At 43.7% G+C, this 14384-nt stretch overlaps 2 protein-coding genes across 3 annotated transcripts; one reads left to right on the forward strand and one right to left on the reverse strand.

The window, feature by feature from the left end:
• Positions 1 to 4069: 4069 nt before the first annotated feature.
• Positions 4070 to 10707, forward strand: LOC117857832 (kinesin-like protein KIN-14B). 2 transcript variants are annotated; one of them, XM_034740707.2, is made up of 14 exons: positions 4070 to 4326; positions 4652 to 4790; positions 5029 to 5334; positions 5510 to 5593; positions 5710 to 5874; positions 5962 to 6068; positions 6198 to 6382; positions 6832 to 6993; positions 7214 to 7429; positions 7538 to 7575; positions 7683 to 7810; positions 8127 to 9237; positions 10223 to 10377; positions 10491 to 10707. In XM_034740707.2, exons 3-13 carry the CDS (start codon positions 5088 to 5090, stop codon positions 10336 to 10338), a joined length of 2559 nt encoding a protein of 852 aa, XP_034596598.1. In that variant the 5' UTR covers positions 4070 to 4326; positions 4652 to 4790; positions 5029 to 5087; the 3' UTR covers positions 10339 to 10377; positions 10491 to 10707. The 2 variants fall into 2 exon arrangements, with proteins under 2 accessions (XP_034596598.1, XP_034596595.1); XM_034740704.2 differs by having other exon boundaries at positions 10223 to 10707.
• Positions 10708 to 11120: 413 nt separating this feature from the next.
• On the reverse strand, positions 11121 to 12890 carry LOC117857833 (pentatricopeptide repeat-containing protein At5g56310). The gene has a single exon (XM_034740708.2). It carries the CDS (start codon positions 12810 to 12812, stop codon positions 11295 to 11297), a length of 1518 nt encoding a protein of 505 aa, XP_034596599.1. The 5' UTR covers positions 12813 to 12890; the 3' UTR covers positions 11121 to 11294.
• Between the last annotated feature and the right edge of the window lie 1494 nt (positions 12891 to 14384).

Consider the following 14384-nt stretch of genomic DNA (forward strand, 5'->3'; position numbering starts at 1 on the left):
TCTTCCTGTAATATTGCCCATACCAGTGGGAGCATTTTTGAAGATCCAGCGGTATATGTAACGGAACACATGCATTTTCAGTTTTTCACGTTGATTTGGCAGAAATTAGGCATATAATTAACCTAGCTAAGATATGTGGTTTTGCCGTTTGGAGCTAAACGTGAATGCTAAAGTGGCCATCTAAGTGTTGTTATCTTTCAGTCTGTTCACTGTTCAACAGTCACTTCAAGGGGTTCAACTAGAAGTTCAGACTCTGAAATTAGGACTTCAATCGGTAAGGGAAAGTGCTATTTGAACTTTTGAAAGTTGAGACCCTCAACTAAGAGAACGAACTTTCAATTGCAGTATACTTCAAACAGTTTTGCACGGCAAACTTTGGGTTTCGTCTCAAGAGTGAAAATTGTTGGTAGTAGACCGTCAGGGTCGTTAGCGCCGTTGAGGCTTTGGGCCGTATGTGGTTTTGTTTGCAATGATGGTAGGAGGATGATGGCAATGGCATCTATAGGTCCATGAGACCATGACTCCATCCCTAAACGAACGGAAATTTGGAGAGGATGAAATGGTCCCATTGTAGTGGGCACAATTGCAAGGCACAAGGACTTCACTGTCCATGCAAGGGGATCCAAAAGAAAGAAGGTGATGTGCCTATGCATTAGTGCTTTTCGTTTTCTAGTGTTTTAAGTTATCCGGTATCATCTAGGTTCAATTATAACTTCCCTAGATATCTAAACTTGCTTAAACGTTGTGTCACATATGGCCATTATAGTGTGTCACATGGAAACCATGATGGGCTATTAGCCTATTACAAATTGATGGATCGCCACACTTCCATTTCATAGCTAATCATGGTCATGCAATCTTCTTGACTTCTACCCAAAGTGCCACTTATTAGTATCGGATCGATTGATACTTTTGGTATGTGCAGAAAAAAATCTCAACAGCAGGGCATAAACTTTAGACCAACTAACGATCAGCATATATTGAGGTGGTTGCCAGGAAAAGATGCTAGTCAGTGGAGATGAGCTTTGTATCAGCGCCTGTCGGTGAGCAAGCATTTTCAAGCGCTCTGCGTCTCTCGCCTGTTTTTGACAGGGGCATTGACGAAACAAAAATTCTCAACTGCGAGCTGGAGTATACTGGGAAACATGGCAGATACTGGATATAGGGAGTACCTTTTTTTTTTAAGACCAATATAGGGAGTACTTCAGTTACCCGGAACCGGCCGGACTCCGGTTTGTATTCATGTATGGACGATCAATGTGATGTTGGAGTTTTTGCGTAAATACTTTGATCCAATTTTCTTCTTTTAGCATAAATAGAGTTCACCTCCTCATTTTTCATATCTTCTTGATGCGCGTCTTGAAAGAGATATCCCGTACACCCCTAACCAAATAAGGGCATCCACAGTGCTCCATAAAATGGGCTTAAAGACATGCCACATAGCTCATACATTCAAGGATGTGGAGAAGATAGAGTGGACAGCATCACAGGAAGATGCTGTACCTTGCATGATCTAATCAATTATAAAACAATGTGCCATTTCCAGCTAGATACAAGGTTAGTACACCTCTTGTTAGGGTTTCACCTTTGCGTTCAAAGCTTTTCTTAAAGATGATTTGCCTTAAAAGCTCATTTCAACACTTAAAAAAAACACATTTCTGCTTTCTTCTCTTTGTTATGTCCCACTTCTTTTTTTGAGAGGTCAACGGGGGACGAAAAGTCTCCACCTGAATTTCATTAAACCACGGATGCCGGGCTAGCCGGTGATGGTTTTGGTACTAAGTACCTTGCAAATAGTAGACTGCCGAGCAGTTGGATGAGAAAAGTCCTAGAGAAGAGCATGAACAACTGGGTACAACACCAAGAACAACATGCAGGAGAGACACAACTTGCAAACTATTCAAAGACAAGGCACGTCACGGCTGAGGGACAACCACCAATCGCCGATTAGCGCCACCACCGAACAACATACTCGCCGATTACATCATGATTGTTGCACCCTGCACCACCCCTCGTAGCTACACCGCCCCGTTGTTGCCCTCCATCTGAGGGAACACCTAACAGAATGGGGACTAAGGGTGGCGAAGGGCGCACAAGCCACAGCTAACCAAAGACAACGACCTCTCTTGAAGCCGATGGCGACATCGACAGCTCCTCCGGGCTCCACGTACCACCATCCAACGCCATCCAAGGGGAGGAATCCTTGAAGAGGAATGGCGGAAGCGGTGGAAACACCACCCGGCATTTGATTTACTGGCACCACCAACAAGGAGAGCATCGACAGAGCAGAGGTGTCGGAAGAGAACACTCGCCGAGCCACAACACCACCCGACAACCAATGCCAGCCTCAACCTGAAGAGTAGGGAGGAAGAAGGCACAAACATGCACACAGCCAGCAAGAAGGCACAGAACATGCACGCAGCTAGCAGTCAGCAGAGACCTCCGTAGGCGACGCCTACAGGTAGGGTACGACGACATTGCCGCCATTCTGGTAGAAACCAGAACTGGGTTTTCACCTGGAGAGACTCGGTGGTTGCAGAGTAAAGAGAGCCAAGATGACGACGCCTTCAAGAAGGTGAGCGACACCCAAGGGCGCCACCATCGTCAACACCGACAGGTCGTCATGCGCGGCTTTCGCCTGAGGCTCCCTCAACCCCAACCACAGACTGGATCAGCTAACCAAAGACAATTAACATGTTAATATCTTTTCTTTTTTTTAAAAAAAAGAATGTTCATGTCTTTACACTCACCTGAACTCCTGAGGGCTCAAACGTGCTTGCCAGCGAGACACAGGGAAACCAGCAAGATTCCAGGCCACGCATATAGGGGGATAGTGTGCTCATGATCATACGATTCCTTTGGCCCATACATAGCTTGTATCTTATCTCCCAAGATCTATAAAGGGATCCGTCGCTATCATCTTTCTCTGCCCAGGGAACAAGTGAAAAAATTTAAGAGTAGAAGTTATACCAATATTTATGTGTTTTGTTGGGCAGCAAAGTATATATGAAGATGCCGTCCCTTGGTGAATAAGGCATACAAGGATATAGACAGGCCAGATCATTCCAAAAGGATTAATGGGCCCCGAATTATTTGTGCACAGTTGGTCACTGTCTCACCGGTGAAACTACACTGTTGGGGATCCCACAATCAAGACCATCATTCATGTCATTGCTTAATTTGCCTCACTGGAAGAAGTTTTACGTCCTTTCAAAAAAGAATTGTTATATGTCCTTGCTTAATTTGCTTCACACGAAGAAATTTTATATGTCCTTTCTTAAAAGAAAAAAAATGGAACTTTTACATATGTCCTTGCTTGTCCTACTTGCGCACAAAAGAAATTCTTGCAAGACAGCCTTAGAATTCAGCTCTGCCCTAGAAGTTGCAATCCATGAAAGCCACCATTACCTTAATATACAAGTACTCCACTTATTGCACAGTTATCTGTAAAATATGCAGTGTTTTCTAGTAACCACTTATCACTTCACTGGGGAATCTCAAAAATATGGGGAAAAAACTATTGCATCTTCAAAATGGATAAGCAATGCCATGGAATTTTACATGCAGCATGTATCATGGACGTACCTGGTCAATGCTACGGTCGTCTGTAGTAGCTGGACCTCTGGGGGCATCTTTTGAAGGGACCAATCAATACCCCACACAGACTCACAGTAGTCAGTAGTTCCTGCTGACCTCATCTGCTGGCCAATACGATCACAGAAAATGACGGGCACAGTGCTGCTGCTACCACAGTACCACGACAGCATTGAAAAATAGCACGGCATTTTGTACCGAGCGATGGCCACAAGCTGAATCAGAATCCAACATCTTCACGCACAACCCCACCTGTTGCTTCTCTGAAAAGTTCAGCATGGCACATGGTTGGTGAGCTTTCCGATGACAGCAGAACGGGAATGATTTCACTTGCCAAACATACATCCACCCATTAAACATTGTCGCCATATGGCGCGGAATTACAATCTCTCGTGGGCTCAGTTATACTTAATCACCACCACCCCTCTTATCTCTCTCATCGTCATCGTCATCTCTCTCTCTCTGGCACACAAACAGAGAGAAGCGACTAACCTGTTGTGGCACTGACTGAATTTGAGCTGCCTTGACCACAGAATCCCATGTATAGTGCACATGCTGTCTTTCGTCAGCTTCCTTCGCTCTGTATCTTTAACATAGCCGAAACAGCAAGCTCCATCACCAGTTCTTCCAAGTCCTCTAGCTACTCCTGAAGCTGAAGAAGTCGTGAGGGTAGCAGCCATGGTGGACGACTCTACTGTGGAGGGTCGAGGCTCCAAATGCTGAAACCAACAGGTAATAGCGTACTCGGATACACTGATGTCCATTTGCTCTCAGCTCCTCACTGCTTGTGTCGGTTGGGCACTGTCTTCTTTGATGGGGACATGGTGATGGATGTGAGGCACGGAATCCTGTGTCTTGAAGGTGAAAAGAGCTAGTCGAGATATTGCGAGCTTTCTTCTCTTCCAAAGCTCCAAGCCTTATTTCGCACTCGAACTCCTTTGCAAGGAGAACCGATGGATCCTTCCTTTTTCTTGCTTCAAGATCGTTTCCGCATTATCTAGCCTTAGAAATGCAGGTAGTTGGAGGCCTTGAAGTAGAACTGACCTTTTCTTGATAGGTGATAGGGACCTCGGAACCCCAAGCAAGCTGATCTTAAGCAATGTATTGGGCTACGAGCTCTCCAGAGGCAACTCCCACATCCCACACTTCTCTTCATCTTGTGCTCTGCAGACATTTGACGGAGCATGGAGGTGCAGGTACGAATACCTCCTTGTCTTCTATAGAATATGTTGTTTTGATTTCCGCTATTTCCGCAGTCTGAGTCTGACTGAAGCAAAAACGTGGTTAGAAAATTGATTGGAAAATCGTAGCAAAAAACATAGTAAGATTTGACCTGCTGAAACAGTCCAATTCAGTTTACGCCTGGCTCTAATAAAAATTTGTTCTCTGCTTTCTCTCTCTAATCTTATGACTTCATTCATTCCAAAATGGCAGGCGGAATCACCAGCAAATAAGGAGATAGGACCAGAAGGATAGAGGGAAAATACTGGTTCATGGCGCCGGCTTGCATAATACCAAACATGGATGGGCAATCAGGGAAAACGATGCAGAGTCTGCCTGATACACTGTCATCCCTCATGGGGTTCAACAAGTACCTCACACCCAGTTGGATTGAATCGGTGTCTCACATCATCAAGGAGTTGTCACCGACCGATGCAAAGGCGAAAGTAATGGTTCAGATGACTCAAAATATCGGTCCTGATGATGCAGAATCAGACACTAAAGTTGTAAAGGTTCAAGGTACGCAGTTTGATTCTTTCCCTGAAAAGCTCTAAACATTTGCGAATATTCTTTCCTTTTCTGGACATATAACAGATGAAGAAAGCAGATAACACTGCAGTATGCGGTTCTGGTTCTTTCTGCAAAAGTTCTTAACATTTCTACATAATTTTCTCTGTTTTTGGTCATATGACAGATGAACTGGTTTCACTGAATGCTCAACTAAAGCAGATAACAGTGCAGAGGAGACAGTCACTAAATAACTATTTGGATCTGAAAGGTAGAAATTTGTTCTAATTTACCACTCACATGAACAAGATCGTGCTTGGGTTGTTAAATGTCACGAAAAGTAATGGCAGTTGGTTACCTATTAATTGCCATGTATTCATTCTCCAGGAAATATAAGGGTGTTCTGTCGTGTAAGACCTTTTCACCATGAAGAGAGTTACCAATCCAAAACTCTATTCACCCTGGATGAGAGTAATGTATTCCTAAAAGTTGCTGAAACCAAGATAAAGCAATACAAGTTTGACAAGGTTTTCAACCAATGCTCAACACAAGGTACTAAATCACTTTTTCCTTTTATAGGAGTGTAGTGTTAAGTGAAAGATTTCAATGCAAATCAACTTACAACAATCCGTTTTGTAGGTGATGTATTTGCTGAAATTGAACCAGTGATAAAATCTGCTTTAGATGGCTATAATGTTTGTATATTCGCCTATGGTCAGACAGGCAGTGGAAAAACTTATACCATGGTAAGATTTACTTCATTAAAGTCCTTACCTGCTTCATATGCAAAAGAACAAATGAAAAACCCTAACTACAAGCAACCGCGAAACTAACTGAACTTTTTTTGTGCTTGTATTCATTACCACATGAATTAGGAAGGCAAGCCTACAGCTACAGATCTAGGTGTAATACCACGTGGGATTCAAGCACTATTTGATCGAGCTTCAGAAAGCCACAGAAGGTTTCTGTTCACTTTCAGTATGCTCGAGATTTACATGGGAAACCTACGAGACCTGCTAGTTCCTGGAAGCAAGACACATGGTTTTAAGAAAGTGCCGAGGTAATTTATAACTCTTTCTAACATATGTTGGAAGGGCTACCTTGTTGCAAGTCAAGTATTGAGCGGCTGGAAAAATTGCAACACCATTTGGTTCACTTGATAGTTCTGGAAAATTATCAGTGCTACTGTAGTGCACCTGTCCCTCAGGCTGCCTAGCAGTGCAGCACAACCAACAAATGAACGCAGTCATAAAAATGTGGCATTAATGTATAGGCAACCTGTAAATATGCAAAGAATAAAGTTCAACATGTACACCATAAAAGGATCTAGATCGGAAGAGAAATCTGCAGTCATCCACTTGGCATGAATTGCCATAAGCGTTACTTGTACAAATTTTGTTACCGCAGGTTAAGTGACTTACATCTGTGCACACCGATCACCTCTTTGTCTTCTCTTTTCTTTGTTTTTTTTTTGAAGTAAACAATTCTTTACTGAGTCTCTGTATACAGCCTTTCCATCAAAACAGATCCTGACGGCGGCATTGAGATTGAAAACCTGGTGGCAGTTACTGTGAATAGTTTCCAAGAAGTAAAAAGACTATATGAAGTGGGGACCCGCCTTAGATCAACAGCATACACTATGGCTAATTCTACATCAAGCAGATCTCACTGGTAATTTTCATTTTGCTGAAGAAAAATGTGCACTAGTTCTAGAACAACTGAAAAGACACCAGCCAGGGTTGCACCTTATTGAAAGAGTCTCTGAATGAAAAAAATGCATGCTTACTGAAACCTTACTATGCTTGGATAAGAAAGCGGTTGATTTTATTAAAGGAAATGCTATGGAAAGAGTTCCTGCAATGAAGCCTTATACTCTTCTTTATGGAAACAGTTTGATTCGTCTTTCATTGACCTCCTTCGACGCGCCGGAGAGAAAAAAAGCAAGAAACAAATTGTGGATGATTGATCTTGGTGGAAGTGAAAGACTTGTAAAGACAAAAGCAACTGGGAAACGGCTCAAGGAAGGCAAAGCCATAAATTTGTCACTGTCAGCCTTAGGGGATGTGATTGATGCACTTCAAACCAAAAAAGCTCATGTCCCTTATAGGTAAATAAAATCCATGACATAGTAGTATTAGGCAGTTGGCACAACAGATAACAATTTTCTTCCATAAATTTGGGGCACAATAACAATTCACCTTCTCAAATTTTCCAGGAATAGCAAGCTTACACAAGTTCTTAGAGATTCTCTAGGTAAGTAGCATGTCACCACCATTCTAGATAATGCAGAACAATTGTTCCTACCTTATTTTACAACCCAGATATTTAGCCCACATTGATTTTTTTTTTCACATTGACAGGATGTGATTCCAAAATGTTGATGCTTGTCCATATCCGCCCAAATGAGAATGACTTGTGTGAAACAATTTGTACCTTGGGTTTCGCAACAAGAGTTAGAAGCATTCGCTTGGAAAATGAAGAGCCACCGGTAAGCTTTTGCCATATCCATTAGCATCAATATATATGCATGAAAATGAATTAGTAGGTTAATTTTTTTCCATTGCTATGAATTAAGCATTTAGCTTAGTTAATCGCCCAATGGTGGGCTGGTGGCATGCTTTGATTTCCAAAGAACAAATTGGAATAACAGGATGAGAGTCTGTTTGATTTCCCATAAAAAAATTCAATTTCCCAGAAAAACTATCATAACAGTCTATATGTCCATGTAAATAAGTAATCCAAATTTTATTCATGTGGATTCGCACAATCATTAATGCAAAATCTAATGTTTTGATCTTAAACAGGATGAAAAAGCAAGAAAGGAACATTTATTAACAGAGTTAGAACGGGAGATCAGTGATTTAGAGCAAGAATGTGAAGATATTACTAGAAAGATTAAGAAGCTCGAGGAGACGATGGAGCATTTGAAAGGACCCCAGCCATCTGTTAGCACAAATTTTGTCGTTTCACAACCATTGAGTGGAGACCTGAAAACTGACATGTCAAAGAATACAAAGAATTCAAAGAATCGAAGAGAAGTTTCTTCTAGGTTACCTAGTTTTATGAAGCCAACAGCTTCTAGCCAGCAGAGGATAGGCTTGACTAAACACATTCCTGTCAGTAACAGGACAAAACCACCAATTCCACCAAAGAGAAGGCCTTCCTCAGTTTATGCTGAGTCTGTAAGGCTGCCAGTAAATCGTACCACTTGGCAGTCAGAATGCAGCTCTGAATGCAGTATCTCCATGACAAGTGACATGAATTGGATGCCAAGCGTACAAGATGGGACAGAATGCAGCCAGCAGGATACATCAGAGTATGAGACCAAACAGGTGATTTTCTCAGAAGATGAGGAATTGTTGCAGGGTCAACTGATTTTGCTTGCAGAATCAGGGAAAATGCAGAATAAAACTGAGGAAATGGGCATTATAGACATTGACAGTTGGATTCATCAACAAATCATCGAAAACACCAGCATATGTCAAAGTGAAAACGTTCTAGATATTCCTGAAATAACTGAATATGGAACTTACAATTCTAGTACTGCATCGCCAATTCAGGAATGTATTAAAGGTGGTAAGCAGGCACAAGATGAAGACAGTAACCTGAAACTGCAATCCTCTATGCAAAATGTAGAAGGTATCAAGCAAGCAAAGGCTATTAATCAATTCCCATCAGCGGAATTATGCACTCCTCCCTCAAAAGAACTTTGCAACAATGAAAAAATGAAGGAACATAAAAGTGAAAGGCTTGCATATAATGGGAATTCCAGAAGAACGCTACAGGAAAAGTTGGACAAGTGCATGCCAGAGCAGCTAGACAAGGAATCACTCGAGAAAAAGCCAGAGAAGGAATCGAAAACCGATGCAATCATACAACCTGAAATCAGGCTCCAGGATGAAGAACACTATATAGGTAAAGCTCTGTCCAACATTAGAGAATGTGCTTCCAAGGAAATATACTTCAAAATAAAAGGGCGTTATACATCTAGTGTAATCTGGATTTTGTTGAAGCTAGTCCTGATAAAACTGAAATCAATGTCGGGGAAAGTATTTGCAAGGAAGCTGTTATGGTAAGGGATGCTTGTCCCTAACCAAAGGGAAACATTGTAAAATACGGACATATTGAAGCAAATAAAATTTGCAGAAAAGGTGAAAAAACCAAAATATCAATCAAGCGATGCTTCATTTCATATCTGAAAGCTATCTCAGCATATTCACTTCTTGGTCAAGTAACTTGCCGAAATCTGAAAATTGAACCGAATCATGTGTGTAATCTAGAGCTTCTGTCCCTATGTTACTCGGCATCATTCATTTCATATCTGAAGGCATATCAACACACAGAAAAGACGTATATTTGTGTTTTTAGTTTTTTCTTTTTCCATTTAGAAGTGCTCCTAATTATATCTGAGAGATTATTAGTTATTATACTTCATCTTTTATTGTTCCAGCAAACACTGAAGAAGCTAGGGTATAGAGTCTCTACTTTCTAGAGTGAAAAGGGAATAAGCAGTGAATGTAAACTTCATTACACCCAAACTGAAGCATCAAAGATATGTTTGATAATCAAGAGACTCTCACACAAACAGAAGTGCCTGATTGTTAGATAAGAACATTGCTTAAAGCTGTGTCTATGATCCTCATCCCACTACGCGTGTGGGCGCGCGCACTTAGGTCAAATATGTAAACCTCTGCTCTCTAATGATATTGTCATATAACTCTAACTACATAAACCCCAATGTCTAGAATTAAATACCACGATATGCTCATTTTGTGTTCACTCTTGCACACTTACACTTATACCAATGGGCATATTGCGTTACACCTGATCTAGAAGCTCTATATCTACTGATTGAGTTCATCATAAAAGCAGTGTTCACTGATTTTGTTCTTCTCTACAGATAAGTCGACAAAGTTCTTTCGAGCTCTTCGAACAGCATGGGTCGGTGCTCTTCTAGGGCTGGGCATTATGAGCCTTGGATTAGAGCAAGACTTCTTCCAGAGCTTGACGCTCTAAGTTAACTAGAATTTCATCACTTTAAGGGGGTTCTAAGAGGTAGTATTCAATTTTAAGAGTAACTACTTCCGACAAACTATGTTCTCACTATGCCAAATGCCACAATGAAATGTACACAGCCAATTTGTCCTAAATAGTTGCTTTGATTACAGATGGATACTCTTAGGTCAACTGGAAAATAAAATGGAAGAAAGGACAAGAAAGAACAGACGATTATATGATAATTTTGACGTGTCACCGTCATACAATTATTGTTACAGTATTAAAAAAACTATTGCAATATTAACTCGGAGGAAGAGTTATTTACAACCCTATCAAAAAAGTTATTGCAATATACTAACTCAGAGGAAGAGTTATTTACATCTCCAATGTTATTTCAGCCGCATGGCATCTGCACATGCCACATATATGACTGTTATTATGCCATCTTTAAGAATTAAGACAGCAGCTTACGCTACAATGCTAGAGAACTTTGAGCTAAAGCTGAAAAGATAATGGCCTATTTGTTCTATATATGTGCAAAAGGAGAAGCCTGGGGAGACGATTATCAATTTATATCAAGTCACAAGCCCGTATAGATGGCTCCTGTACCTGCAACCAAACTACCAAAGGTCCATGGATCAAAGGTTTTGAGCTTTGACCTTGTTTATGCAACTACCACCTACTCTAAGTCCAATCCTTTCTTGAGCCTCAGCAAATTCCCATGACGCAAATGTTTACCACAGGCTGAGTGTAAATAAATTATCGATCCTTCCTCAACGGAAAAAAGTGTGACCAATATGTGGACATAATCAGTGAAATTCAAGTTACCATCATTGACCAATTCGTTGTGGCGTTGATGTCATATAAAGCATCAGATATCTTCTTTACATGACAATGAGACTCTAGGAGTGACTCTTGAACCATGCCATGAAGTGCAAATTCAGGCTGCAACATCAATAATGCTCTTAGGGATCTTAGCCTTCTTCAATAGCATGCAGTAGTTCAGGGAGCACAGCGACAAAACCAACTGATTTCATATTGGCGTTGATCTCACATAATACTTTACATATCCTATGTAAGCAAGGATGAGATCCATCTCTAGCAGTGAACTCATGAACCATACCATCGATTTCAATAGAACTTGCCCCTGGCACATTCCTTAGCCCCCTTTCTTTCATTGCCTTTCGAAGTTTCCTAACATCATCCCACCTCTCCTGTTCTGCATAAATATTCGACAGGAGAATATAGTTCCCACTGTTGTGAGGCTCAAGGTCAATTAAATGCAATAAAGCTTGTTCTCCAAGGCCAGCGTCACCATGGGTCCTAGCAGCAGCAAGAAGAGCTCCCCATATTGCTGCATTTGCCTTGAAAGGCATCTCCTGAACCAAATCCTGAGCCTCCTTTAAACAACCAGCACGACCAAGTATATCAACCATGCACCCATAATGCTCAACACATGGCTTCATCCCATACTGGGACACCATGACATTGAAATACCAGCGGCCCAAATCAGTCAGTCCAACATGGCTACACGCTGAGAGGACAGCAAGAAAAGTGACATCATTTGGCGCCACATTCTCCCTCACCATCCTGTGAAACATTTCAACAGCTTGCAAACCAAGACCATGCAATGCGAATCCAGCAATCAGTGTTGTCCAAGTCACGACGCTCTTCTCTTGCATACCCTCAAACACATCCACTGCCTTCTCGATACACCCGCATTTCATGTACATGTCAATGATCGCATTCATCAGTGGTATCTTCTGGAATAATCCCCGCCTCACCACAAACATGTGCACCCACTCCCCTAGATCAACCGCGCCCAAATCCCCACATGCCGACAAAACTGACAGCAAAGCCACCCCATCAGGCTCGATCCCCTCTTCCACCTGCATCCTCCGGAACACCTCTACCGCTTCCTCTGGCTGCTTCATCTGTGCGTACGCCCCAATCATAATTGTCCACGACACCACATTCCTCTTTGGCGTTACATCAAACAGCTCGCGCGCGCGGACCAGGTCCCCGGACTTCACGTACCCCGCGATCATAACATTCCAGGCCACCACGTCCCTACCTCGCATCTCGTCGAACACCCTGCGCGCGGCGGAGATGCGTCCGCAGGCGCAGTACACCTGGACCAGGCTGGCGGAGACGTGCGCGTCGGAGGCCGCGAGGCCGGCGCGGAGGAGTAGGGAGTGGAGCTGCGGCCCGAGGAGGCTCCCGCGGAGGAGCGGCGGCGGGAGGCGTGCGGCGGCCCCGAGGGAGACGGAGGGGTGCACGTGGCGCAGAAGGGCGGCAGGGTGGGAGCGGTGGCGGGAAGCGAGGCGGAGGGAGGCGAGGAGGAGCGCGGAGAGGAGTCGCGGGTGGCGGTGGCCGCCGCGGGGGAGGAGGAAGGCGTGCGCCTGAAGGAGCTGGCGCGGGGAGGCGACGCGCGGGAGGAGGGAGAGCACACGGTGGAACGCAGGGGGCAGAGGCGGCGGCGGCGGCGGCATGCGGGGGTTGGCGGCGTGGCGCTGGCGCCGCCGTTGTGGCCGGCGGGTTGCCGCAGCTTGTGCGGTTGTGGCGCGGGATTTCGGGAATTTTTGTGGGTTGTGTACTTGTGTGGTGGGTGAATTTGAGCGAAATAGAACCCAGGATACCAAATGGGCCATGGGCCTGGGTTCTAGAGTTAGGCTGGGCGAAATATTAGGCCAGACCTGATGACGGGCCTGGGTTTTCGAGTTGGGCTAGGCGAAATGTTCGGCCGGACCTCATTTCGGTCTCCCTGGCCTATGTGTATGATGATGATATTTGATTTGTTTTTTTTTTCGTGTCCCCTCGTTTTATTTCGCCACACGCGCTAGTGAATAAGAAAAACAAAGTTTGCAGCAATCAGCTGAATAACCACGGTTTACAGTACAATTCAGCAGCGTTTTACGGTTTACTGCATTTTTCTTAAGTTTTCTGTCGAAGTCCTCCAAAGTGCTACGTCAACGCCGAGTCCTCTCGCCGATGATGTCAGCCCAACTTTCGACGTTCTTCATAAGAAACTGCTCGTCTGACAGTGGCCTCCCACCTCCCCTGTTCTCTGCCTCCGCGCCGCCTCCCGTGCCCCCCGCGGCGGAGATGGGCGTCCCGGCATTCTACCGGTGGCTGGCGGAGAAGTACCCGATGGTGGTGGTGGACGTGGCGGAGGAGGAGGCCGTGCGGATCGAGGGCGTCAGGGTGCCCGTCGACGCCTCCAGGCCCAACCCCAACGGCCTCGAGTACGACAACCTCTACCTCGACATGAACAACATCATACACCCCTGCTTCCACCCGGAGGACAGGGTAAGTACGGCTCAGTTCCTGGCTCTCTTCCTTTTTGTTTTTTTTCGGTTTCCTCTCTCCTCGACGTGTTTAGATTGCTACGTAGAGCGTGACTGAGCAGGCCAGCAGGCAGCAGGGTGTTAGATGATGCCGCTCGATGTATGCGCGGCAACAGTTATGCTTGCTTACTGGTGAGATGAGAGGTTAGAACGATGAACGGAAGAATTGGTGCCGTTTAGCTTGTACTCTGTTACTGTCAGAGTGTTAGGAAACTATTTGCTGCTAACAAACGGAGCCATGGAAGATGGAACTGTCTCCAAGAAAGTCTTGCAGACGGCGGAAACGCGGAAGGATATTATAGCTGGTTCAAATATTCGAGGGGTATTTGGATACTAGGGAGTATACGGTCGTGTTACATCGGATGTTTGGTCAGTAATTAGAAGTATTAAATATAGACTAATGATAAAACTAATTGCATAAATGAGGGCTAATTCGCGAGATGAATCTATTAAGCCTAATTAATCCATAATTAGCACATGTTTACTGTAGCATCACATGAGCTAACCATGGACTAATTAAGCTGAATAGATTCGTCTTGCAAATTAGCCCTCATTTATGCAATTAATTTTATCATTAGACTATATTTAATACTCCTAATTAGTATGCAAACATCCGATGTAATAGGAACTAAAGTTTAGCCAGGGGTATCCCTAAGTCACCGAGATTTGGTCCACCTCCATTTTCAAATATAAGACATCCATGCACTCAAAATTTAA

Source organism: Setaria viridis, chromosome 5 (genome assembly GCF_005286985.2).
Source record: "Setaria viridis chromosome 5, Setaria_viridis_v4.0, whole genome shotgun sequence".
Taxonomy (NCBI): Eukaryota; Viridiplantae; Streptophyta; class Magnoliopsida; order Poales; family Poaceae; genus Setaria; species Setaria viridis.

What these genes read in the sequence shown, in the direction of transcription:
- LOC117857833 (XM_034740708.2), bottom strand. Translation starts at nt 12,812, where the DNA reads ATGCCGCCGCCGCCGCCGCCTCTGCCCCCTGCGTTCCACCGTGTGCTC.
- LOC117857832 (XM_034740704.2), top strand. Translation starts at nt 5,088, where the DNA reads ATGGCGCCGGCTTGCATAATACCAAACATGGATGGGCAATCAGGGAAA. An exon ending in TAACTATTTGGATCTGAAAG is followed by an intron (nt 5,594 to 5,709) that starts GTAGAAATTTGT and finishes TTCATTCTCCAG; the next exon opens with GAAATATAAGGGTGTTCTGT. An exon ending in TGGAAAATGAAGAGCCACCG is followed by an intron (nt 7,811 to 8,126) that starts GTAAGCTTTTGC and finishes GATCTTAAACAG; the next exon opens with GATGAAAAAGCAAGAAAGGA.